The following is a 27,970-nucleotide window of genomic DNA, read 5'->3' as shown; positions in this document are numbered from 1 at the left end:
TTACTAACATCCCTCCGTTTTTTTTTTTCCCCTCCTCCTCGCCCTTGCCCCTGCCCTGCCGCAGCCGCAGGGAGCGGGGCGGTGCCCCTTTCCCCTCTGCGGAGATAGCATCGATCCGCCCGGCCCTCCCCTCACTAGCTGACCGCCGCCGCGTCGGCGCCGCATCCTCCCCCTCGGACGGCCTCGGGTGCGAGGACCAGCCCGGCGGCCAACGGCTCCCGGCGTGCACTGCGGCGAGCGCTCTGAGGGAGCGGGCGGGATGCGCCGGCGGGGCGGTGTCTCTTGAGTCTCCGTGCCCCGCGGCAGGGCCGCTGCGCACCCGGCTCCGACCGTCCCTGCCCATGGGCCGCGGGCCACCGCGAGGAGCAGGCCGAGCGCCGCCGCAGCCGCCGGAGGGAGCGTGGCAGGTGAGGCGCGCACCTGCGCTGCTAGGCGGCGGCTCGCCCGCGGGGCTGGGCGCCAGGATGCGCACCGGCGTGGCGGGGGAAGCGCGGCGCAACGGCCGCAACCGCCGGCCAGGGCGGGGGACGAGCCGCATTGCGGGTGCGGGGCAGCGCCCGGGGGTCCGGCCCAACGCCGGCGGGATGCTGTGGGCCTCGCCCGCCCGCGCCACACCTGCCGCCCCCCACCCCAGACCCGCAACCCTGGTGAGCGGGTGGCCCCGCGTAAGTCCTCCTCCCCGGGCTCCTGGGGACCCGCGGACGCGCGCGCTGGCCTCGCTCTCTGGCAGCGGGGGCCCCCACTCCGGTTGAGGTCTCCTCGGGTTCGACCCGGCCCTGCGGGCTGATGTCAAGCCTCGAGTTACCTTTAGCTGCGCGGTCTAGTCCATTGATGACAGTGAGGTGACCGAGGAGAAAAATGTGACCGTGCTCTGTGACAGGTGGCAAGGGTCGGTTTCATAACTAAGTACAGGCTTCCAGACACCTTTCGGAGTGTTAAAGCAACCGAGCGTGATGGCGCACGCCTTTACATTTCAGCTATCGGGAGACAGAAGCAGGTGGATCTCCGAGTTGGGGGCCAGCCAGCCAAGGCTGCATGGTGAGACCCCGTCTTAGAGAAAAAGGAGTGTTAAAGCCAGGATCGCTACCTATAAACTGTTTGAAATTTATCTCAATAGCATTGGTAATATTAAGTTATTTATGTGCACAGACAAGAATTCCCTTGCCACTGAATTGTAGGGGGAAAATGCTAGCATTCTAAGTGACTTTTACCTCCAGTTTTTCATGTTTTCCTTTTGGCTAACTGTTCACCAAAATGGCTGAATATTCTAATATGTTTGGAAGAAAGGCTTTAAGACTTGGGCTTCTTGATGTGTGTGTACACGTGTATATCACTACTGAAAAACCTTAAAATAATTTGGATTGCTCCTTCTCTGTAGCATATTACAATCAATTAGTTTCATTTAGATTTTTTTGTTTGTGTTTGCAGCGTGGAAGATTGAACATAGGACTCCACATAGCATAAACAAGCACTCTCACACTGACCTCTTGCCCCAGCCCTGGGTTAGCTACATTTTAAAGCATAGAACGATGATCTGCGTGGACCAGAATTTCCTGTAACACACTTAAATGTCACAAATTGATGTTCTGGCAATTAGACATTTTTAACATTGACTCTCTCAATGGAACACATGAATTCTTTTGTTTAGAACAGCTCACTCATCATCTGTCCTAGGTCAGTAAATCGATTTCAGCCTCATTATCTAATTGTCGGGATGTGTTTGCAGCAGGATTGATGTTAATTACGATGATGATGCTTTTAAGAATACTTGTAAAGCATCCTCTCATATTTCTGGCAAGAAAACATGCAGAGCTTTTTTTCTTCTAAAACAAGGTCAGCCATAAATAGATCCTAAATGCATACTGGGCGACACATTTATTAGCCAAGATTAACTGTCTCCTGAACTTCATATACTATGAGGGCGGTGGCGAGGCGCTCTACAGTGCCGTCCATACAGAGACTGCTGCAAGTGGGAATTCCAGGCCAGCTAGGTGGCTCTGACAGTTCTTCCCAGCAGAAGTATTGGCAGGGAATGGCATGTATCCTGATGATCTTCAGGCATTTGAAGATCTGCTATGCAGGAGTCATTTTATTGCTTTAGATTCCTGAGCAAGGAAGAAGACACTTAGTACTTACAGGAAGACAGCATCCACGCTGATGTAAAAGCAAAATTACAATCAGAACTTAAGCAGTGAAAAGAAGGGGGGGGGGCTACTCTTCCTCAGGCTCTCTCCTAGTGCAGCGTGAATGACAACTCAGCTCTGGAAGGGCTGGTGGGGTGTGGGTGGGATGTTAGTGTCTCCCAGGATTCCAGTGGCTACTGGATTCCAGAACATCTATGTTTCCCTCTTGGGGTTTGTGGGGCTCTGTGGGGGTTTGTTCTTGAATGTTCTGCTCTTGGCTTCTACAGCTGTGTGCATGTTGACATCCCCAGACACCTACTTGAATCCTGGGAAGATTGTATATGGGTTACTTACTTGGTGTCAGAGGTGACTCGAACCCTCCTTTGCATTGTTTTGGGACCTTAGAGATAATAAAGTGCTTCCACCTTAGTGTGTTATATACTCTTCCTCTGGCTTTTATTTTTTGTACTAACCACCTGATCAAGAGAATTGTCTTTAAGAAGGAAGTAAAAAGTCATTCTTGCTACAAATTAAGTGGTGCCATTTGTTCTCAGAGTCAGCAAGTTGTACACTACAGATGGTGAAGAGATGACTCCTGTGCTTGCTCTGCGGTTTAGTTTCTGTTTATTTCATTACTCAAATATGACTTGTTTCATAGCAAAACAGTTGAGTCATACCTACCTAAAGTGTTGTATTCAGTGTTTTCTGGATGATTTCTAAATATATCCAGAGTAAAACAAAACAAAAAAATAGAGCTACTGTGAATCGACGAGGGTGAAAAGTACCGACTTAGGGTGACTCTTGCTGTGATGAGATACCAGGACCAAGAGCAGCTTTGGGAGGACAGGGTTTATTTCACTCACAGTTCCATACAACAGTTCATCATCCAAAGCAATGAGGACAGGAACTCAGAGGCAAGAGCTGATGCAGAAGCCATGGAAGAGTGTTGCTTACTAGCTTGCTCAGCCTACTTATAGAACCCAGGACTAACAGCTCAGGTGGCCCCACCTACAATGGGCTGGGCCCTCCAGCATCAGTCACTAATTAAGACAAGGCCTTTCAGGCTTGCCTACAGCCCAGATTTAATGGGGGCACTTTCTCAAATAAGGATACCTCCTCTCTGACCACTCTAGCTTGTGTCAAGTTGACATAAAACCAGACAGCACAGGGGCTTTGTAATTGAAGAAGGTAGAAGATGTGCCCTGTCTGTGCTGTGTCAATCTTGATGAACTGATTGACGGTGGGAATAACTCTGTCTCCATTAGAATAATGACCAAGCTCCCAGGTGTGTGTACTGATTGGGGTGGCCAGGGAACAAAGCAGGTTCCTGGAGCACAAAGATCTGAGTGCAGCAGGACAGTCACCAGGTCAATGGAGTTAAACTCCACTGGATACTCTGTGAGCCACCATACGGGCTCTGCCTCAGATCTGTTGTCATGGGAGTCTTTCCTGGTGGAAAGTGGCTGTTGCCTTCTCATTTGTTGTGCAGTTAGTGTTTATGAGCCTGGAAGTCCATTTTCATATTGATGTTGCTTAAGGTATGTCTGCTACTACACATTGCAATTCCCAGGACTATTGTGGTCCTTGCCATCTTAAGGTTGCACATTTTACCCAGAAGTGAAGAATTACACTGAAAAGGGCTACCTTTGATATGTATGTGTGTGGGAGCGGGGTGTGGGGGCCGGGGTGGTGGTGGTGCATAAAACATTGGCTTCACAAGAGAAAATTTTGTCCTGTTGTGGATGATTACCCTGGGATTGCTAATGGTTTCTAACCTAATTTCTAGTGATGGATGAAGTAGGAAGTTATACTCATTCTGTACTCTGATATCAAAGAAGCTTATTTGAACTGTTGTCTCTCTAGCTATCATATACATTACCCTAAGCAAAAGGCACAGAGGTTATTCCTCACTAGTGACATGGTAACAAATCCACATATGGAGGTATTAGAGCCTTGTACTTTGATAGGGAGGATAAGGAAAGCTGCAGTTAGTTTTATGTCCTTGTAGACAAGAATACAGCAGAGATCACCAGTACTACCTGTCCTTTTCAAGGGGTGTCAGTCTTTGTCTTTCATAGTGTGTCATCTGTATTTTTTTTTTTTTTTTTATTTGATGCCTGTGACCAGACCAGAAACCTCCAGAAGCTGAGCGCAGCAATCTCTCAGTTTGTGGACCTGCCTATTACTCTGGGTAAGGAGAGGTGGTCCTTTGGCCAGGGAGGAAGGATGTGTATCCTGCATCTGGCAATAGGTCTTTAAGTAAGCATACTTCCCAGGAAGAAAGTGGTCAAGGGCTGGCGAGGTGACTTTGCAGTACTCCAGCAGTACTTTACAGAAATTGAACTCAGGCACTTGCTGCCAAGCCTGATGGCCTGATTTGGATCACTATATCCCATATAAGAGATCCAGCTCCCCCACATCACCCTCTGTCTTCCATATACCTGTCAGAGTATGTGTGCATACACACATAGCCAAATACATAAATGTAAAGTAAGTGGTTGAGGCAGTTTTTGATAGTTTATCTTGGTATCAAAGCTATGGTATTGGGGTCCAGTGAAAAGAACACCAAAGCAGACAGGTAGGAGTGGTCTTTGGGGATGTTCTTGTGTCTTGCCCTAGAACATCATGATGAACTTTGCCCAGTGGCTTTTGGGGCTCCACACATTACACTTGTGGAGCTGTGTATTGAGGACTTGGACCATTGTTTGACTGCCCCTGGCCACATGAGCTTCTCACAGGATGTTCATCAATGCCTTTAGCATGGCTTCTGATGACAAACAAGATTATCTCACACATTAGTGCCTGTAACTGAAGGGAGTGGTTAGAAGTCTCACAGCTGCCCAGCCATTTAGGTGAAAGTTCTAGATTTTTTCTGAGTCCTGGGATTAAAGCCATGTGCTACAACACCTGGCAAAAGTTCTAGATTTTTATTTTATTTATTTATTAATTAGGTTTTTTTTTTTTTTTTTTGAGAGTTTCTCTGTGTAGCTTTGGTGCCTGTCCTGGAACTAGCTCTCGTAGACCAGACTGGTCTCGAACTCACAGAGATCCGCCTGCCATTGCCTCCTTAGTACTGGGATTAAAGGTGTGCACCACCACTGCCCAGCTAGTTCTAGATTTTTTTTAATATTTATTTATTATGTATACAATATTCTGTCAGTGTGTGTGCCTGCAGGCCAGAAGAGGGCACCAGACCTCATTACAGATGGTTGTGAGCCACCATGTGGTTGCCGGGAATTGAACTCAGGACCTTTGGAAGAACAGGCAGTGCTCTTAACCACTGAGCCATCTCTCCAGCCCTAGTTCTAGATTTTTAATTGTTGAGTTCTCATATGCAGTCCCAAGATGGGGCACCCAGATTCCACAGTCCTGTCTCTGCAAAATGCTGCCGGAGTACTGCACATATTCCACTTTAAACTATTATCCTCCAGTCCAGTCTTGGGAAACAGTGAACACAGGGTGGAACACAAAGTTGTATACCTGCCATATTTGTGCTTCTAAGTCAACACACATTATGTTAGATCGAGGAATAAAATATTTTATGTGTTTTTGACAGTCACATGTCAGCCTTTACAGGCATCTATCTGCTGGATGAGTGGAATGACTAGACACCATGTGATTTCCACTCCTGTTCGAGTGACTGATGAGAACATGTTTATAAATGCCCCCCACCATGAACTACTGTCATTGCCCAGTGGCTTCACACAGGGCTAGCCATATGAGCAGAGTGACTCATACAGCACTGTTAGTAAGCTGGGAGGCCCGGAGGACCTGCCTCTGTCCAACTCTCTCTGTATTCCTTTTCTTTTTGCATCCAGGCAGGGGATACAGAATAGAATCCTTTGTCACTTCCAAGGGCCTGTTTGAAATACCAAAGGCTACCTGGCTGCAAAGACTCTCTGGCAGTCTCAGAGGCCCTGTTCCTACATGTACCTAGCTTGGAACAGGTACAACATGGAGAGAGCTGGTACGCTCAAGACCGCCTTGACAGTGTTATTCCCCAAGCAATAAGGTTCATAAAACAGGCCTGATGGAAGATAGTGTGAGACTCATAAGTGGTTTGAGCAAGGAGCCCCCATCAACATCTCAGTGCTCCACTGTCAGTGTGAGAGTGTTTGGTCTTCTGGACAGAGAATAGCTACCATGAAGAGTGGAGACGCTTCTGTGTTGAGGATGGAGGCATCCCTAAGATCAGCTTTGCTAGGAGCTGCTTAGCCTTTTCTCCTCTATACAGTTTTTGTTGCTTTTCTTTACTGTGTTGTAGTGTTCACAATTAGGTACTCTGTCTTACACTCTCTGCTTAAGTAGCAATGTATTATGCAGTGTTTAAGTGTACCGAACGTATCGGGTGCCCATAATACATTGATTTAACCATCATTGTTCTTAAAAAGCAAATGTTAAAGCTGGATGGTGGTGGTGCACACCTTTAATCCCAGCACTCGGGAGACAGAGGCAAGTAGATCTCTGTGAGTTTGAGGCCAACCTGATCTATAGAGCTATTTCCAGTACAGGCTCCAAAGCTACACAGAGAAACCCTGTCTTGAAACACACACACACACACACACACACACACACACGCACCAAAAAATAGGTGTTCAGAACTGTCCAGCTGTTACCCATAAAGACAGGTGGGTGACAGGTTTGACAGGCTTGCTTTCCTCATTTGAATTTTAATTTCTTTGTAATTCTTTTTTTTTTAATTTATTTATTTATTATGTATACAATATTCTGTCTGTATGTATGCCTGCAGGCCAGAAGAGGGCACCAGACCTCATTACAGATGGTTGTGAGCCACCATGTGGTTGCTGGGAATTGAACTCAGGACCTTTGGAAGAGCAGGTGGTGCTCTGAGCCATCTCTCCAGCCCCATGTAGTTCTTTTTTTAAGATTTATTTATTTATTATGTATATAGCGTTCTGTCTGCATGTATACCTGCAGGGCAGAAGAGGGCACCAGATCTCATTACAGATGGTTATGAGCCACCATGTGTTTGCTAGGAATTGAACTCAGGACCTCTGGAAGAGCAGCCAGTGCTCTTAACCACCGAGCCATCTCTCCAGGCCTTCTTTGTAATTCTTTAGATGAATACATATTGTTCCCTAATCATTCTATTATGCACTAGTCTGTAAGGAATTAAGGATTTTAGAAAGCAAAGTTTACATTAAAAATCATGTAATTATTGATATTTCAACATTGGCAGAGAAACATTACACCTGAACATATTTTTTCAGCCAATAGACTAACTTTACAGTTGCCATCCTCTATGATGTCTTAAGATTTTTTTTGCTTTTTTTCCGTTTATTTTTTTTTGTTAAAAATTGCCATCTTCTCCCCTCCTCCTCCCCCTTCTTAAGACTTTTTTAAAGGCTTATGAAGAGACTGTGTCCCTACTCTGAAAGGATAGGGTAGATATTTAGCCTTTGTGAGAGAATTCTTTCTTGTGACTTAGTATGTGCTGGGATGTCCAGCCTCCCTTACATGTAGACTCTGAGCTATGTAAAGGTCATATTAATGTTTGGTCCTTTGCCTATTTCAAATGGTGACCCTAGTTCCTGGCACTAAGACTAAAGAAAGATGCTTCACTGGGCTGGCAAGATGGCTGAGTTGGTAAAGGTGCTTGCTGCCGAGGCTGGCAACCTGAGTTCCATCCCCAGAACCCAAATGGTGGAAGGAGAGAACAGGTTGTCCTTAGACCTCCATACATATGCTGTGACAATAAGCAAATGTGGAAAAGTAAAAAGAAAAGTGCCTTATAGAATGAACTGCAGAAGTTTATATTGCCACCCCACAAAGGGAAGCTCTTAGACCATGCAACAATGAATGTGTTTAAGAGCCTTAAGGATGTTATCTCGTCTCTGGTGTCATCTCCCATGTTACATTGGAATGCCTTCACTCCTGTGCTTCATACAAGTACTTGGGGAAGTTGGGGTATTTTGGTGTTTTTTTGTTTTGCTGTGCTTGGTCTTGAACACAGCCTGAGCTGTGCTGGGCAAGTGCTGCACCACTGAGCTAAATCCTCAGCTCATTTGTTTATTCATTTGTTTGTTACTTTGAGATAGTCTGAGTTGTCCAGACCAGCCTGGAACACTCTATAGCCCAGGAAATCTTCAAATTTTTAATTCTCCTGCCACACCCTCCCAAGATTACAGCCTGTGCCATCGGGCCAGGCATTTTATTGTTGTTTTATTTTGTTAAAGGTTTTTAAAACTGTATGGGTATTTTGCCTGAATATATGACTGTACACCATATGCATTCCTCTTACCTATGGTGGCCACAAGAGGGCATGGGATCCTCAGACCTTAAGTTATAGGTAGTTGTGAGCAACCATGTGGGTGCTGGGAACTGAACTTGGGTCTTCTGGAAGAGCAGCTAGTTCTCTTAACTGAACCATCTCTCCAACCTCTGGATCTTTACATTTAATTTTGAACTAGAATTTTGTACCTGAGTAGTTGTTTTTGCATTAGAGCAAGAGCTGTTTTCCAAATAGGAAACAGTTTTGATTGACTGACTCAGCACTGATTTCCTTAACTTCTCCATTATATTTGTGCAGATTGCAAGCTTTAAATCATGGCACTGTACTCAGGGTGTCCTGGTGACCACAAAACCTGTTATTTTGTTTCTTCCATCCTGAAGTATTTTTACATGGAATAGAAGTGTCTGATCACAATCTCATCAACATCTTGAGACACTTTAGTCTTTTTAAGGTTCATGTAATTAGCAGTCTCCTTAAAAACAGGTTTCCTATATATAAATTAATGCTAAAGTCTTTCAACAGTATGTTCTGGAGTTGACCTGTGTCAGCTCTGTATAGACTTCAGAGAATGCCCACAAAATTTTCTCTCTAATCACTGTAGCACAAGTAATAATAACCCAGTGACAGAAATTGGGGTTCAACCTGAAGGTCAGAAAGGCAAAACAGCCAGCCACTGACTCTTACCTCTACCTCAGTCTGAGATGGCGATCCTGCCTCTAGCAATCTCAGGATGAGACTGTGTGAGAGAGTTGTCTCCTCCCGCTTTATATGTGTGAGAGAGTTGTCTCCTCCCGCTTTATATTCCTCTCTAGGGCTGGGATTAAAGGCGTGCACCACTCCCGCCTGGTTTCTATGGCAAACTAGTATGGCTACTGGATTAACGGTGTGTGTGACCACTGCCTGGTCTGTAAGGCTGACCAGTGCAACTGTTTTACTCTCTGAACTTCAGGCAAGCTTTCTTTATTAAAATAGAAATGAAATATCAGTACAAACTACAATACTGGATTTGCCTTATTTGCAGGGTTCCATTTCTTGGTTATCTTAGTATTTAGACAAGAACACCAAAATCTTTCTGCCAAGGATTGAGAGGGACACTCACGATCACAAGCAATATGAAGTTTATATGTGGGCCCAGGAGAGCAAGGAGGTGTCTGAGTTGGCCCAGCATGGGGGCAGGTTAAGCGAGCCCTCAGTGCACTTGCCTCACCAGGGGTGGAAAATTCAAAATTCAAAACAAGCTTACATGGGTTTATTCTGATGGCTTATTGTTGTATGTCTCTTTCTCCAAGGCCAGTAGCTGTCTACAATGAGAAGAAGGCCTTGCCTGGTCAGGTATTGTCCCTCCTCTGATCTCTGTATACCCACACATGCCATTGAAACTCAAGAAGAGCAGAAGTGTCAAATCACAAGAAAAGAAAGCCTCACCTCAGGGCAGAGCTGCATCATCTGGGATCCTGCAGTTCATATTGGGTACTGGGTAACTCTTTGCTGTGGGGCTTCCTGGCTGTAGGTAGCTCCCTCTTATCAGCTGTAGTGACCCAAATGGCTGCAGATGTCTCTGAGAGCTGCAGCTTTTCCACAGTTCCTGGTCAAACCCTTTAGTGCACCAGAGATCACATTCTTCGTGTTCTTTAATTCTGGTCATTTCCAGCTGCTGTACATCCACAAAGAAACAATGGCTGTGCAAACTGTCTAGTAGTAGAGACTGACAGGGTCAGACTACATAAGTGTCAGCTGTTAGCAGGTACCTCTGCCTTCCACCATGTCGCACATTCTTATGCGCTGTCCTATCTACTCCCCACTGCCCTAGTACTACACATCATCTAAGTCATGGTCTGAATGAGGAATGAGTCAGCAGCCATGGCCTGATATTTATAAAGAGCAAGCCTGAGCCCCTCCTCCAGCTAGCCAGCAAACCACAACCTGTGTCATCGAGAGAGGTCACCTTACACTGTACTGGAAGACAGTGTATTCTCATGTAAGACAGCCTGTCAGAAAAGCAAATTATTAGGATTTCTAGGATGCATTGTACAGAATTATGTTGAATCTAAAGCCTGGATGTTTAAAATACTTATTGGAAAACAACAGCAGCACATTCTCACAGTGTTCTGTACCAGCTCACAAGCAGGCTCTAGGTTCCTAACCCGGTACAGAGTCTGCTTTTCTGCATCTTTAGGGCAAACACCTCTTGTTCTAAAGTGCTGTCTTCACATGAGTGGCTGCATCCTCAAAACCAAGCTGTTGGACTGTTACACTATGCAAAAAGTCTGTACACAGCCACTCTCAACTTGAGCTGTGCAGTAGGGGAAGTGGGGAGGGTGCTTTGAAAGAAGTACTAATAGTGTGTGTTATCACTGCAGTGAGTGCTGGCTATGTGTTTGTTTGTGCTCGTGACATTTCCATGGGGGCAAAACAGTACAATATGTCAGGAATGTGGACTTGGGAGTCAGTGGTTCAGAATGAATCCCAGCCCTGCTACCTAACAGCTGCAGCTTTTTACTTGCTGAGATACAGATTGGGTAAGAGTGTTCAGCTAGCTGAAGATAGCACCTGACCTTGTAAGCCTTTGTCACAACTTCCTCCCAGACCTAAGAGACCTGGGCCACTGTACCTCTCCTCTCCTGCGCCCTGCTTTATTTATCCTGGCCAGTCTGAATTCTGAACTGGGAACTGTACCTCTATTGTATAGCCTTCCCCTCTTGGTTTCTACCTTGACCTCAACTTATGTGTACAATTTTTTAAATTATGCTTTGTGTATGAGTGTTTTGCCTCCATTTGTGTCTGTGAACCATGTGTGTGCCTGGTGCCACAGGAGCCAGAAGAAGGTTTCTGATCCCCTAGGACTGGGGTTATATTCCTTAGCTGCCATGTGAATGCTAGGAATTGACTCCCTGGCCCTCTGCAAGAGCAGCCAATGCTCATACTTGCTAAGCCATCTCTCCAGCCTTCTTAATGAGCAGTTCTTAATACGGTAGTGTAAATCTGGTAGTCGTCTGTCTATCCCACCTTGTTTCCACACCTCTCCAAAGTCAAATAGTTTGTAGTCACGCTATTGTAAAGCTTCATTCATGTTTCCCTCCCCAGAGTTGCTTCCTCCTTCCTAGGTCTGCCCATCCTCCAGGCCTCAGCTCAGCCCCAGCCTTTCCAGAAGGGAAGCTTTGTCCTTCCAGGCAGCAGTTAACTGGTGCCACCTGGTATCATACAAAGTGCCGGGAATGCTGTGACAATTGAGGCCCCACCCCCTCCCCTCCAGGGATCTTCTCTGCCTGGAGAAGGTGACGGGTGCACTAAAGGGCACCTCCCTGGGCTCCTTTTCTCTGGCTCTTGCACTTAGTACTTCCACCTCAGGAGGTTATAATTACAGATTGTTATCTTCCCTCACCAAGTGATTGTAAGCATGGAATGAAGTTAACATTGGGTGCTTTAGGAGCATACCGGATTGGTTGCTAAGTACACAATCAAAAGGACTGATCCAGATAGTGCTATAGGCTTTGTAAATGTCAAGATAAATTTAAGCAAGGTGTGGTAGCACACACCTGTGATCTCAGCACCCAGAAAACCAAGGCAGGAGGATGGTAGGTTTGAGGTCAGCCTGGGTTATGTGCCAAGTTTAAGGATAGTCTAGGCAGTAGAATAGAACACTGTGGGAATAAATTTTAAACAGATTCAATAATGATGTTAAGCTCCTAGCTATCAGGGTGACTTCTGAGACTCAAGAGGTCCCTGGACCCTTGTCCATTGAAAGTTTCATAGGTGGAACTGTCTGTACCCTGTCTATATATAGATTCTTCCCTTGTTGGCTCGGGGTGATCCTGATGCCTGGCCAGCTTGAGAAGCTCATAGGTGATATTTCTGCAAAGCCATGAGTGAGTTAGTTTTCTGCTAGTACTGCTCACCCTGATGGATTACTCCAAAGAGTAGTTACCCTGAGTGCTGCCTGAAGAGAGAAGAGGATATAGAAGTAACAGAAGGGCCTAGGCAGGGTCACTGTCCTACATGCCCTTGGCCTCTGCTGTCCCAGCCGCCGTTTGTGTCTAGAATATTCTCTGTGGAATTGTAAGTGCTGGGTTGATTCCTCTGGAGTCTGAGGCTCTTACCTCCTAGGGTAAAATCTGCTTCAAGTACTAGTTCCACAAAGCCCAGACTCCAGCAGGTACCCTGTGATGGAGAGCTTGGTCATTGACCTCTTCTGGCCTACACATCTCATTTAGAGATACATCAGCCTCCTGCATTCCAGACCTGTTTTCTTGAGGAGACCTTGCACACAGAAGGACTCATCCCTTATCTGAGTGTGGGTGCCTGGCGTGGTTTTAAATAGCAACTCTGAAAGTGTGAGCTAATTGCAGTGAAGAGAGACATGGGAGTAAATCCATCATGCAGGCCTCCAGTGACCACAGGCTTCCCAGACAGGCTGTGTATCATGTTTCCATGCCTAATTGCCAGCTTCTGATCGCATCTTTACAGCCCTGACATCAGGCCGTGCGCTGTTTTGGAAGGAAATGGATGTCAGTGGCTGGAGAATTGTTGGTGGGCTTATGTTTTATGATGGATAATGTCATCAAGATACAGGAAGGTAGTCTGTATGGATAGAGGATGCACTCAGGGGCTCTTGTCATTCTCTGCCTGTCTTGGGGGCACTAAATTGTTGCTGTTGTAAAACTTGCCTCCAATGTACTCTGGTGTACTTGGGCAAAGTAATGACAGCTCTAGTCATCCAGGATCCCCTGACATGATGTTAGGAAACACTGCCTCCTCCTTAGTGGTGTTCATTGATTGCCTTTTTCAGGAGAGAGCATGCGATCATTTCTTCTGACTATAAAGTGATCTTTGGGTAGTACTGAAATGAAATTTTAAAAGTTCATTTACTTTGATTTTATGTATACGGGTGTTTTGATTGCAGGAATGTCTGTGTACCACAAGTGAGTAGGCCAGCTGAAGTTATTGGATCCCCAGTAACTAGAATTACAGACAGTTTTGAGTCACCATGTGAGTATTAGGAATTGATCAAGGATACTTTGGAAGAGCAGCCAATGCTTTTAACTTCCAAGCCATCTCTCCAGCCTAGAATTTTTAAAAAGTGAAAAATCACTCATAACCCACCATCTAGAAAGTAATGTTTTAATAACTCTATGTATATCCTTGGACATTTTGTCATGAGTTATGCAAAATGTGAAATTGCTGATATAGCTTACAACATGAGCTTTTCAGCTTAACCCATCACAGGCACATGCTGTTAACTTTTCATCTTCACACAGTGCTGTTTTGTGCTCCCTGAGTCCTCCCTGCCAAGCACTTTGTGTGGTAGTCATTGTGCAAAAGTTAAGTATTTGTTTGGTTTCTTTCTTCTGTTGGCTTTTAGAAACATCTGTTAAAGAAAATGGCTTCTGTGTGGTTAGAGAGTAGAGTACCCATAAGACATTTTTACATAAAGTTTTCAGTTTTGGTTGACACCAGAGTCAGTTTGTTTTTTTGCTCTGATACAGTACACCAGCCATTCTGCTTTTTTAAAATTTTCTTTTTATTTATTTTTTATATCCTTCATATTATGTGTCTCAGTCCCATTCATTTCTGCCCTTGGAACCTCCCTTCCAAAAATAAAATAAAATTTAAGAAGACGAAAGAAAAAATCTCATTGTGGAAGCTATAATGTGACATACTAAGTAATGCAGTAAACCTTTTATCCATATTCTTTACGTGTAAGTGTTTATTGCAGAGAGTCATTGGCCTGGTTCGAGGCCTCTGGTTTCTGCTACACTTTCAATACTGAACCCTCTGTGGGACTCCTCTTGGAAATCTGTTGTTGCCCTGTGTTGTGAAGATCCTGCAGCTTTGGGTCTACAGGACCTGCCCCTTCACATGCTCCAGCAGATCATAAATGGAATAGATGTTGGGGTGGGCCAACTCATAACCCTGGTTCTGGGCCTGGGTAGTTGCAGGCTTGGTCAGCCCACCAGCTCCCTGCTTCTTCACCACAACCATTATGCTTAATCTTGTAGCTGGAAGTCTTTTGGCCCCACACAGGCAGCACGATGACTCTTTGGGTAACAGAGGACTACAGTTCAAACTTTGGACTCCTGTGCTGAGCTCTATCCACACTTGTTCTATTTGGTTTAAAACAAAAAAAGCATGGGCTGGAGAGATGCTCAGCAGTTTAGATAGAGCCCTTATTGCTTTTGCAGATGACCCAGGTTTGATTCCCAGAACTTCAAGATAACTCACAACCATTCAAAAATCCAGTTCCAGGGCATCCAAAGCTGACTTTTGAGGACACCAGGCACATGCATGGTACACATATATACATGAGGTAAAACATTCATACATGTGAAAAATTTTTTTAAAAAGCTATCTCAGTTCTTTTGTTTAGGTTAATTTCACATATATGAGTGCTTTGCCTATATTTATGGCATTGTATCATGTATGTGCCTAGTGCCAGAGGCAGTCAGAAGAGGGCATTGGATTCCATGGAACTGGAATTATAGGCAGTTATGAGCTGTCATGTGGGTGTCAGAAACTGAACCCTGGTCCTCTACAAGACCAACAAGTGCTTTTAACCCCTGAGCCATCTCTCTAGGCCAAAACACCCTAATTCTTTAAGATTACCTTCTGTCTCTTTAAAAAAATTAATTGCACTTCTAATTTTAATATTTAGTGCTATAGTTTTGTTCTTCAACAAGATATTTCTGGAGTCTTGTCAAATGCTTGCCTTTCTGGGAGCTGATGCAACCTAGCTTTTTTTCTTGCAACCCTAGCTCTTTGGGGGAGTTTCAGATGACTCGCTCACTGAATTTCCTAAATACCTCTGCAAGAAGGAGCAGAATGTTACCGCAGCTTATAGGAGTTTATTCATCTAGGTTACTGTGAATTCAGAATTGTGTGTGTTGTCTTCATACATGATAAAGGTGCATTTTTAAGATTGTGGTATGTACGTGTGCGCCATGGGTGCACACATAACATGGTATATGCATGTGAAGGTCAGCAGACTGCTTGTAGGATCAGTTCTCTCTTTCCACCTATGGGTCCCAGGCATCAAACTCAGGTTGTTAGACTTGGCAGTAAGCACTTTTAACTGCTGAGCCATTTCAACAGCCTCCCTCCAGGGTGCATATTAAAGCAGGTCCAGGTCCAGGGAAGGGCCACTACTTAGCCCCGGGCCATTTTTAGGCATTGGTAGAGAACTATAGATTGGTTCAGAGGAAGATGTAAAGTTTTACTGTCTCTGGACTCTACCTGTCCATTTTATTGGCTTCCCTGGATGACCTCTCTCCAGTGGAGATGGAGCGGGAAGGCAACTAAAGTGCTTTTACAGATGACCTAGGTACTTTATGTTGTCTTCTTTGGAAGCAACTAGAATTTGCTAGCTCATTCTCATACTTAGTGATCAGGAAATATCTAGTATGAACAAATAAACAGCTTAGAGGTAAATATGTAGAGCTATGAATCAGTATTTACATAGCAGTAGGTCACTGATATTGAGCACTTAACTGTATGCCAGCACCAGAGCCTGGTGCACTTAGCACTGAGTGGGCTGTCATGAAGATCAGGTTCCAGCTAAATGACTTCACTTGCACCCCAGATCCAGCCCCATCCCTCTCAAGTTTGTCTACCTTGTCTTTTTTGGTTCTACTGTGCTCTGCAGATCTTCTCTGGACCTGAGTTTTTTTCATGTGGAGAGACAGGTTGCTGGCCAAGTAGTTGGAGGCTTTTTTCTCTGGTGTCCTCTGAGCCCATACATCCACCTTGAAATGTGTAGCATACCTTCCTTCCTGGCCAATATTTTTCCTGATGGCAGTCACCAGAGCAGTATATAAATTCCTGTAGGAGCCCGCTCCTGCAAGTTCAGCTAGGGTTCCTGGATCCTTGAGGCCAAAGAAAAGTCAGAAGAAACAGAAGACAGGATAGAATCGGGAGGTCTATCTGGTTATGCCAAAGCAGCCAAACAGCCCCAAGTTTATTTCAGAACTTGCTTATATACAAAAGTAGAACAAAGCACAGCACAGACGGCCGGTCAGTATCTAACCACAAGACCATTCCTGTCCTTGAGTGAGCAGCCTCCTCTCCAACACGTGCTTGCTGCTTTAAAGCAGCCTTATTTTCTATCTTGATGTTCCTGAGGTTTGTCGTCAGCTGTATATGCTCTACTAGATAGAGTGTTCTTTTCTCACGGGCTAAATCAGAAGTCACTCACAGCCCTCAAGGTTATAGGAAAAAGCAGAACAGGCAAGCTTGAACTCAAATGACTTCTTTAAGTCAGAAATAACTACAGATGGAAACTGAGTCACACCTGGGCTCCCACAATTCCCCTCTTTTTATTATATTTTAAGGACCTCTCAGAGTCCTTCAGAAGACTGTGTCTGCCTTGGGGGTTCCTTACTGCACCCTAGTCTTACCTGTCATAGGAAAATGGACCTTAGAGATCCATCTCCTATCTTAGAGAAAAGAGGCAAAGAAAACTCACCTATCTCTAACTGCAAGTCTCTGGTGTCAAGTTTTTAGGGAAGTGTGCAGAGTTTTACTCCGTGAAGCTCCGAGCCCACTTTCCACAGTGAGTTCATAATAAGCTTGAAAACTATAGGTAAACAAATCATGCACAAAAGAACACAAGTTCCAACAACTGCAGTATTGCTAAGAAGTGAAGTAAATGCTGACATGGTGGAACAGTCTTTTTAAACTGTTCCAAAATATCTTCAACTGCTTTTGATGCATCAAATCCATTTTAACATTTTTTTTTAATTCCAAAATTCTCTTGATGTAATTTAGCCAACTCTAAGGACTCATTAGAACCATGCCAAATTCCCTTAAGATGTGCTTTAAATCTTTCCCAACCGATAACACTTTTATTATACACAAAATGTGTAACAACAAATCCATTCATAGTTAGCATGACATTTCGACTGGACTCTGTTTTTTAAGCTTTGGAGCTCATCCCCTAAGGATTGTACCACATCATACAAGGCATTCAATTTCTGTTTCATCATTACATCTATGTCTTCTTGTGTCTCCAGTGTCATAGAAACATTCTTAGATAATCAACAAATCCTGCATTTTGAATAGACTGGAACAAAGCCACTGAAGCAACTGCAGTAGTCAGCATAATAACAGGAGCAGAAATTCCTGCTGCAACTAATCCAGCAGCACGTTTCTGTCTACTTAAAGCTTTCTTAATTTCTTCAATTATTTGTACTGGTACATTGCAAAAGAAGGTTATTTTAACACCAGTACACAGGTATGAACATCCACTTGAGAAATACAGTTAGTCAAAATACAATCAGGGCATGATACATTAACACAATACCATTCATAAAGATTTTTATCTCTCCTACTAAAATAACATAAGGCATTTTGACACAAGTCAAAACAGTTTTAGGGGGCAAACAGGTTTTGAAGAACTGGATTGTCCTGCCACTTTTCCCATGACAGCAGCAAGTTTCTAAAGTCTGTGGAAATTTTATACTGGAATACCAAATTCCAGCTGGCAGTTGTTGGTCCCAAGATTCTGCTGTAGTCAAATTATCTTCTTGATTTCCAGATCAGTCAAGAATGTACTGTGATGTCACTGTGATGTTGTACTTGAATGGAATAATGCCAATACTTCATCTTCACTACAAAGTTCTATTAGGCCCTCTTGGTTCTTCGTGCATGGAGGAAATTTTTGAAGGGGTGAAGTATCATTTACCCAATTACCTTGAGGAAACAATCACTTTATAAAATAAGTACATTGTTTATTATGTCCCATAATTAATTTTGGAAATGCTCCAAGACATACTTCTAAAACAATATTCTTTGCAAAACATACAGGAATTTCTTTACCATACCCAACATAAGAAAATTTTTGAGTAATTGGGAACTCTTGTGTGGCAGGTCGATCTATCTATATCTATATCTATATCTATCTCTATCTCTATCTCTATCTATCTATCTATATATATATCGTTGACTGTGACTACAATCTCCTTTTACTCCCAAACAGCAGGATGTAAAATGGTGGATCAGGAACATAGGCCTAATTGGTCTTGCTCTGGCTTTTCTGGATTATCATCAGCAACATCAGGATCAGGATCAGGATTTTTCTGTTCCACACACTATCAATTGAACTTCAATTTCATCCTATGAAAAAACACAAACATGCCTTCTCCCCATACCAAAACAGTGTTGGGACTCCTTTATAAACCAGTAAATGGATCTTTCCATTAGACCTGAGCAAATTATGTGGTGGTGCTTTCATGCCAAAATCTATTCATAGAAGATTGCTCATAGATATCCCATTTAAATTTTTAAAATAAAGCACATATATGATAACTGTGTGTATAACCCCAACTGCCCCTTTTTTATTAAATTTTTAATTGAGTCTTAAGACTCCCATGTGCTCTTTCAAAATTCCCTGCCCCTGCATAGTACATCTTCTCAAATCCTTGAGATGAGTTTGTTTCGGAGGCTGATATTAGGATTTTAGCATTGTTAGTTTAATGGCACCTAGATAGAATTATCATTTATTCAAGGCATCAATGACCAAATTCCTTGTGATGACTGACAGAGATATTCCCTTTTTAACCTGACATTCCAGGCAGGGGAACAGGGACAACATATTCATTTCTGTAATTACTTCCTGCTGACCTTAGGATGTTTTTCTCAGGGCCCTGGAAGGCCAGAATGTTAGTCAAAGACAATGAGGGAACTTAGAAGAATCTGGTTCATTGACAAGCTGAAAAGACAGCATTTACATTGTATGGACTGGTCCACATCAGGATTCAGCAAGTTCAGGACTCATAGTCATTGGAGCAGGTTGTTTGAATGTGTTTGTCAGCCAAGTGGAAACCTGGTGAAACAGATACAAACTGGGAACAGAAGTTTATGAATGCATTTGAAATTTGTATACTCATATTCTCAATAATTAAGGAAGGGGGAGAGTTCCAAGACCAGGACAAAATGTGCCAATGGTCCTTAAGTCCCAACATTGAGATGCTGTGTAGTGCCCATAAGGACAGATTCTTTGAAAAAGTAAGAGACAGTGTGTCCATCCATCCTTCATGGAGAGAGAACCCACAGCAGATGAACTAACTAATTGATGAGTAGACTCAAGAATAGCTTGCTCTAACCAGTCTTCAGTCACATTAGGCACTGTTCTCATATTCTGAAATTGTTACCTCCATGGCTTTGTGAATTACGCTGCTTTGGATAGCCCAGAGCCCGTGTTTAAATGAGACCCCTCCCCCAGAGATACTCATTTCTCTTCATCTGCTAAATGTAGCTGCTTTAAAATATCTTCTCAGGCTGTCAAGACTTTATGGGATGAGGTCATGTTCAGATCAATGCCGCTGCAGTGCTTTTTGATTAATGTGAGGTAATGGGCACAGGCTTCTCCTTAGCTCTGTGGTGGAGCAGGATAAAATTATCTGACATGCATACGTAATGCATGAGTTTTCGGGGGAGGGGAAAAAGAGGGTAGAAGGTGGGGGTTGCTCAGAGTAGATCAGAGGAGAACAGGGTGTGCAAAGGCCCTGTATTGCAGGATGTTGCAGATAATAGAGGGGTAAAGGATACTGGGATGATGAGCACATGAGTATACTGGGGACCTGCAAGGACAAGGCTGGGGAGATGCAGCTTGACTAGAGCATCAGATGCTTGCTGGGAAAATGTAGACCAGATGAGTGTGTATACAGAGGGGTGCTGTAAATGGATATATTTTGGAAAGGGGAACATCTGGACCTGGCTGAGCATCTCCCCTCATAGACATACCCAAATGGTGTCTGGCAGCTCATGACTGAGCAGAACATTAGTTTTGACCCAGGACACCTTGTGCTGAGTCAGTCCTGAGAGGCTCTGTCAGCCTGGCTCTGGGACAGGAGGTGAATGTGAATCTGGCCCTTGGCCATTCCTGCTGGTATCCAGGGCATGGGGACATACATACTGAGGGTGGGATTCCTTTTAGTTTTTCTGAAGCAGTCTTGATTTGTAAAGGTGCTGGTGAGGTCTAAAAGCCTGGGCCTTTGTTCACCTTGTCTTAAAAACAGGGCTGATTTGTGATTATCTGGAAAATGAACAAAAAGCCCAAAGGGTGGAAAGCTATTTCTGCTTAGAACAGGCATGGTGCCTGGCCTCCACCTTGCAGAACTGTCCTCTTTAGCTGAGTTGCATCAGTTTTGCTTTATTTGTCAGAGCTTGGATGTGTATACACTATGGGAAGCATTTGCTTTCCTATATGAATCTACGTCTGCCCAGCCTTGAATGTTATTGCTGCAGACCCTAAAGCTGAGGGGAACTGCCAGGTTCAGGCACATTTCTTGATTTACCTGTTTCTGTTCTGCAGAGAGGACTGCCAGAGCAGACCATGGAGTACTGGTGCAGACGTGCTCCATGAGGAAGATCTTAATGCCCCGGAGCTAGGAGGCAGGATGGGAATTGGGCTTGGCTATTGACAGGCCATTTGTCTTAATAATGGCAAGAATGGTTGCAGGCAGGGCCCTTAACCACCAAGGCCTTCATTAGTATTGAGTTACCTCAGAAATGGTGGCGCAGTACTTGGGAGCTATTGCAGCTGGGCCTTTATAGCCCTCTCTAGAACAGTGACTTCCCTGATGGGTCTGCTGCATGCAGAGAGTATGATGTGAACTGATGATGTTCTGTGGTACCAGGGAAGTAACTCAGCAAGTGTCTGAGTGCCTCACCCTTCCAGTCAGTCGAGTCCTGTTAAAGGACACCTGTTCCCACTGCAGAGAAAGACTACCGGTCTGTGTGTGTTCACTGTGGTTGGGCCACAGGCCCTGGTAATGAGAGTGACTTAGAACCTTACCTGCACCTGGGGGCAGAGTTTCCAACAGAAGGGAACTGGCATCTAGTTTCTAGCCTGCAAAGAGCTGTGAAATTGCTGGTGTCTCTCAGCAAGGCACAGAAACAGCTGAATCACCCTGGGGCAAAGGCCACAGTTCAGAGCCATGAGCAGGGTGGTGCCCTTACCACACAGAATTGAAGTATTGGCAGGATGCCTGGGACCTGTTAACCATCTGCAGAAAACCTACAGTTGACTCCGTCCATCACACCAACCAATTTCAGACCCGACAGTGTACCCTTTTACATGTGTATGGCTCTTCAGGTTGCTTGGGGACCAGCTCCAAGTCCTGCATACCATCTATAATGATGGTATGATATCAGTAGCTCAGGAGAAAAATAGCATCATTGACTTAGCCTGTGCAGCTCTTTCCCCCATGGATTCTGTAGCAACACCATCCTGCCCAAATGGTGAGAAAGTCACTTAGCCATCTCAACACCATTCAGTCCCACGGTGCACATGCCTTGTCCTGTAGACTTGCATAAGCAGATCTCCTCTTTGGAACCAATTAGGGCATCCCAGAGGAGGGACATAAGGGGACCTAGACATGACTACCACAGGGCTGAAAGTCCTTGTCCTAATATCAGAGTACATTCATATGTTCAGGACCCAGCAAGCCTCCCCAGGTGGTTTGTTCTAGGATAATAGCTGCAGTAGCAAGATCACAGTGAATTCCTGAGTCGAGTTAGGTTCAAGCACTGATTCCCTAAGGCAATTCAAATAGGACAGTTCCTTAAATCATACTTAAATGGATTTCAAATAAACCTTATGTGCCACCCATGGATTGGGGCAAGGTGGTTACTGAGGGGCCCAGTGTAGATTATAAAAGCAAGTATCTGAATGCCTGTGTAGATATGTTATTCTCTCAGAGCTACATGAGATGTCTTAAAGTTTAGGCTATTAAAGTACATAGTTTCTCTGGATATACATGCCTATGAGTTACAGACCTGAAGAGGAAGCCCCTGCCAACATGGGCCTTGGTACTTGTAGGTGACCATTGGTGTTTACCATGGCCTCCTGGGTGCAGGCTCTGGACTGAACTTAGGTTGAGGCAGGGACAAGCCTACAGGATGTTCAAGGATAAAGGCAAGAGACACATGCCCATAAATCCACTCTGACAGTTCCCTAGGACAGTAGCCAGGGATATGAGACATGTAGCCTCATCTGAGTCCGGCTTGGAAAACAGCGAGCTTAGGCTGAGACCTTGGGGGTCCTGGGAAGGCAGATAGAGGAGGGTACAGAAGGCTGTTCTGCCATTGGAGGACACTGATAAGCTCTGAAGGGAGCTGCACTACTCCAGAGGGAGCCAGAGAAAGTGGCAGCAGCAGACTCAGACTGGGCAGAGTAGTGGGACCCTAAAACACCCCCACCTCCCCAGCTACTGTATGGAGTACAAGGGAAGAGGAGGGGGACAGAGGCAATTCACCTCTGTAGACCAAGTGAGAGGAAGATGGAACAGGCCAATCAGGGCAATAGGGATGTCTGGCTCCAAGTTTTCTGTGGGGCATTATTTCTTCCTAGTTAAGGACTCTTTTGGAGGTACTTTGGGCCAGTCACATAAGGCAAGACAATAGAAAGGTGGGACCTGAATTTGAGTAAACCCTGCTCCATACCTACTGACTCTACAGTCTACCTTCCAAACCTCTTCCTCTCCAGGAATGGAAGCAGCCTGGAGTTGTGTACTGGGTGCCATTCGTGCTCTCAGCTGGTTCTCAGAGACCTGGCAGGTGGCAGGTGCTCTGAGAGAAGTGGCTTAAGGGCCTGCACCTCAACAATCAGAAGAGGGCCCTGGATCCCAGGACCTCACCTGCTCCCTACATCTTTCCATGATATGTACCTAGAGCCCCACCTTCTCTCGGCTCTCATGCTGGGGACAGTGGTCAGAGTTTTGTGTTTCCTACAGGTCACCTGGATGTCAGCATGGCAGCCACAAACCTGGAGAACCAGCTGCATAGTGCACAGAAGAACCTTCTTTTCCTCCAGCGGGAGCACGCCAGCACACTCAAGGGGCTGCATGCTGAGATCCGGCGGCTACAACAGCACTGCACAGGTGAGGACAGGCTGATGGCTACAGAAGCAGAGCCACTCCCCATGCTCATATGTCCACACATGTTATCCTTTGTTGCCCACACCCCTGCAAGTCTTACCACTGCACAAATCATTGAAGCACTAAGCACTCAGCTGCTAGCCTTGTCCTAGAACAGCAGGTGCCTACGGCACTTGGCCACAGCATAGTCTGCAGCACACGGGGCAGCTGCTCACTCACTTTGTGCTGTTGGGGTGTATTCGGGGAAGATGAGGAAGGGAACTCTTGAGAGACAAGTCCTTTTGCAGCCCTGATAGTGTTTCTTACATTGATCCTTGGAGCTGCCAGCCCTGCTTCTACAGGGCAGAACCCATTCACTGGGGTCTGATGCTGTTTTCAGAACTGCTGTGAAATACATCATGATAATCTGTGTGTCATGTTTCCTTTCTAGATCTAACATATGAGTTGACCCTCAAAAGTTTTGAACTGACAGGTAAGAGCTCCTCCCACATGTGGGTGCATCTTGATTTCTTTGTAATGTATTCATTCCCACTGGTCGTATGTGTAGGGTCCCTTTGCAGTGAGAGTGGTTTCCCTGAGCAGAGACACGTTTAGAGCCCTGTGACACCTGTGGGCTGGAGTGGTAAGTGGCTGTTTTTGCTTCCCATAGATAACATCTATTATATACTTTTCAGAATTTTCTTTTTTTTTAACCATGAATGTATATCCTTCTGTAATTCAGAAATAAACTTCAATGTGACTTGCCAGAAAGGAGGAAAAGTGAGAACTAAGCAGGAGGCTCTCCTCCCCCAGTCTTCAGAGCTTAACCAAGCCCTGGCTCAAAGTCAGAGTGATCCATAATAGCAGGGTAGAGGCAGTGGGCTTCAGTTCATGCCCCAGAGGTTGGGACCATCTTTTTCTGGACTGCAGTCTAGATCTGCTTCCCTAGCGAGAATCGTTAGGGCCCCCCAAGGGTCTAGCAAACCAGTAGTGGCTAGAGAACTGACAGACGGGGTCTTCTAGAAGCTTCAAGTCTGTGAGAATGACTTGTTCCTTAGCACAGGGCCGGGACTCTAGGGCATCGAACGTGTTCCTGGGGGAGACCTTTTTCCTAAGCTCTGCAAGGGTAGTTTGCCCTTGAGTCCAATCTTTGTTGAGGCCTCAGGTAACATCACCGAGTATTTGTTCCTCTGTCCCATCTCCTTCCTAAGCACTCCTTTCATGGTTTTGTCTGAGTGGGTGCAGAAGGCCCTGTCAGACTTCGTAGGCCTTTGGAGCAGGAGCCGCCATCAAAATCTCTCCATAAAGCAGACACCCAAGTCCTCTGCCCGAGCTCAGGCAGCAGCTCAGGACAGAGTTGTAATTTGTTGTGGTTGGTCTATCCCACACCCCCACCATGACAGGCTTGAGAAGGAACTGTCAGTGCTGTGGGAGCCAGGGTGCCTTCACACCTCCCCCTTTTGCCCCATTAGCCCGCAACAGCTCTCAAGCCTCTGTCTCAAGCCCCTTCACCCCCCTTTAGGACACCCTTAGCAGCATTATGGCTTTTGTCAAAGGTGTATGACTCTACTTCAGCAGAGGGGGCAGTTTGAAAAGCCTCTGGGTGGCTGGGTTTTGTGGGGGCATGCCCCATCCTCTGGGGTGAAACTAGTGTTTAGTTCAGTGCACATCAAACACAAGCTCAGAAGGCGGGTCAGAAAGAATCTGATTCTCTCCCCTGAAGGCCATGATGCCTAGGGTCTACACACCTGAGTGCCCAGTGACACAAGCAAACTCAGGCAGTACAGCCCAGTGGGGAAGAGCAGGTGGTGTACACCTGACTGTGGACTAGACAAGGAAAGTCAGAAGTCTCTAGAGAGGGTGTGTAGAGAACCAGGGGTACCAGTGCCTTCCAGAAGCACCTGCCAGATCTGGGCAAGACTGCACCTGAGAGCAGATATTTGGATAGCTAGGTCATTTATAGGGAAGGACAGTGTTTGCCTAAGCCTCTTAGGGATAAGAGGCCAAAACAAGTACCTTACTGAGGAGCCCTGGATTTCTTGTTGTGCTGGAACTAGTATTGTGTACCTCTGACAACGTCTGAAATCACCCTGAACCTGTGGCTGTCAAGGACTGTGTCCTACATCAGCACCAGAGAGTCTGCTCTAATGTCCCAGGTCTCTCAGGTCTCTTAGCATTCCCTGAGGACACAGATCCCAGAAGTTTTGTCTGGCTGGGATGCAGTCAAAGGCCTGAGGTTAAAGACCTACCATGCTGGTAGGTAGGGCTGAGAAGGGAGGGCCCACCTGCAGGTGTTTGGAGGAAGAGCAATGGATTTCAAGCCTGATTACTGTGCTGGGGCTCTCAGTGCACTTGAGAATCTAGTGCTGTGGGGGTTTTTGCATTGTTTTAGTTAGTCTAAAAACATAAGACTCATAGATAATATGGCATTATTTCTAAAACTACCATTTACTGGCTTAGTCTCTCCTTCTCTCTCTACACACACACGTCTGTATTCACCTTCAGTGAGTTTGTAGTGTACACTCGCCCACAGGACTTGTAGTAATTCAGAGTCTACCTGAAGCTAAAGGCATAGGGAGTGCAGTATGCTCCCAGTACCCAAAGGCACGGCAGGGCTATCTGCACATTTTGGATGCACAGATCTGGAGTTGAATCAGCTGTAGTGATCATAACACGGAAGAAACAAGGAGACAGGCAGCTCAGAGTTCATGTGGGTGCAGAAGGCAAGGAACAGATGGACTGTCAGACTGGCAGCTTGTTAGGTCATGAGGAGTCATTGTTAGTCAAGGAAGAAAGGGGAGCAGAGTGAATTAAATGAGGCCTGGGAGGTGGTGACACCAGTGGGAAGTAGGGCCAGATGGACCGGAGAAGAGAGCAGGCTGCGGCCAGCAGAAAGGGAGCAGAGAGCAAGTGCTAGATTGGGGCAACTGGGAGATTAAAGTGGCTGAAGAGCAGGGTCTAGGCCTGAGGGACATGTCTGACACCCTTCACTTGTAGAGCTGGCATTCCAGAGACGCTGACTCCAGCTGACGCTCAAGCTGTTTTAACTTCAGCACCTTCAGATTCTGGAGACGTTCCTTTACGCAGTAAGCCAGGGAACCAAGAGCTGGGAGGGGCCTCAGAGACCCCCTGATTCGCCTTTAGTGGGAACAGGGCCTGCAGGCCATCCTGCACCCTACCTACCATAGGGCTCCTTGCCAGGGCCCTCCACACAGGCCATGAGCATCTGCCTCCTCTACTAGGCTCTGACCTAGCACCTGACTTTTTCCTGCAGGAGACGGCTCTTCCAGAACGACGGAGCTGAAGAGGCGCTGTGAAGAGCTGGAGGCCCAGCTGAAGGCCAAGGAGGAAGAAAACCGCAAGTTATTGCAAGAACTGGAGCAGAAGAATGCTGCCATCGCTGTGCTGGAGAACACGGTCCGTGAGAGAGAGAAGAAGTACCTGGAGGAGCTGAAGGTGAAGAGCCATAAGCTGAGCATGCTGTCAGGGGAGTTAGAGCAGCGCGCCAGCACCGTGGCCTACCTCACCTCTCAGCTACATGCAGCCAAGAAGAAACTACTGAGCTCCAGCGGCACCTCTGACGCCAGCCCGGCCGGCAGCCCTGCACTGGCCAGCTACAAGCCCACACCCCCCAAGGACAAGCTGCCTGAGACACCCCGTCGCCGCATGAAGAAGAGCCTGTCGGCCCCACTGCACCCCGAGTTTGAGGAAGTCTACAGGTTCGGAGCTGAGAGCCGCAAACTCCTTCTGCGGGAGCCGGTGGATGCAATGCCAGATCCCACCCCGTTCCTGCTGGCCCGGGAGTCTGCTGAGGTCCAGCTCAAAGAGCGGCCTCTTGTCATACCTCCCATCGCCTCAGACCGTGGCGCCAGTGGGCAACATAGCCCAGCCCGAGACAAGCCACACAAGACCCACATCGGGGTGGCTCATCGCATCCATCATGCCAGTCCACCACAGCCCCAGCCTGAGGGAGAGACGAGGGCTGTGGACCAAGTGAACACAGGGAAGGTGGTACGGAAGCACTCAGGGACGGACCGAACTGTGTGAAGCCTGCGGCCACCACCGCAGCCATCCATGCACTGTGAGCGCCACAGGGAACCTCGCCCACACCTTCCTCACCCCACTCATGCCAAATGTTTCCTACCATCGCAGCCTGGCTCCTGGCCCCATAGTGACACAATGGTGTCTCCACTGAAGATATTTACTGGCACTGTGGCCAACGCCTGCATGCCTATAGCTTGCTTCTAGCCCCATGCCATGAGATCTCGGCACACTCCTTAACAAGGACCAGCCATGGCTGCATCACATGCCACACTCGGAATCAGAACCGCTTGAAGTCAAAGCAAAATAAGGACCCACCCCTCCCAATATCCAGGGCAGCCTATGAGAGCGGAGCAGCAGCTTCTGCTTCCTCCTGGAACACCTACCTTCCCACAGACCCTTTGCCAAGCAGCTGTAAGCAAGATGACCTCACCCCTCATGTCACCCCAACCTGAATGTGTGTTCATAATCTTTTGTTAGTTTTACCCAAGTGTTCAGGATCCAACAAATGTTATTTTCTAAACCCACCCTTCTTCTCCTCTGTCTTTTTGAAGCACCGAGGGACTGTGGAGGAGGTGGGAGGGGAGGACTCACGGGTGGGGGTGGGAATACTTGCTGCCCTGAGCTGTTGCTGAGATGTTGGTGCGCCTGCATTTCTGGCAGAAGCTGCGTTCTGTCCTGCCCAGGCTCCACGCTGCCTCCCT

The 27,970-nt window shown here is 46.2% G+C and overlaps 1 protein-coding gene across 1 annotated transcript; it reads left to right on the top strand.

Annotated features, from left to right (window-relative positions):
* Positions 1-287: 287 nt before the first annotated feature.
* Ccdc92 (coiled-coil domain containing 92) lies at positions 288-27,854 on the top strand. Its single transcript, XM_038345807.1, has 4 exons — positions 288-407; positions 23,103-23,249; positions 23,677-23,718; positions 26,500-27,854. Exons 2-4 carry the CDS (start codon positions 23,120-23,122, stop codon positions 27,270-27,272), a joined length of 945 nt encoding a protein of 314 aa, XP_038201735.1. The 5' UTR covers positions 288-407; positions 23,103-23,119; the 3' UTR covers positions 27,273-27,854.
* Positions 27,855-27,970: the final 116 nt, after the last annotated feature.

Source organism: Arvicola amphibius, chromosome 10, assembly GCF_903992535.2.
Source record: "Arvicola amphibius chromosome 10, mArvAmp1.2, whole genome shotgun sequence".
NCBI classification, from domain to species: Eukaryota; Metazoa; Chordata; class Mammalia; order Rodentia; family Cricetidae; genus Arvicola; species Arvicola amphibius.
The sequence above is the reverse complement of the archived record's forward strand: the minus strand, read 5'-3'. Positions and strand labels throughout refer to the sequence as shown.

Coding starts and splice junctions, on each gene's coding strand:
- Ccdc92 (XM_038345807.1), top strand. CDS start 23,120: ATGGCAGCCACAAACCTGGAGAACCAGCTGCATAGTGCACAGAAGAAC. Junction 23,250..23,676: donor GCTACAACAGCACTGCACAG/GTGAGGACAGGC, acceptor TTTCCTTTCTAG/ATCTAACATATGAGTTGACC. Junction 23,719..26,499: donor CAAAAGTTTTGAACTGACAG/GTAAGAGCTCCT, acceptor TTTTTCCTGCAG/GAGACGGCTCTTCCAGAACG.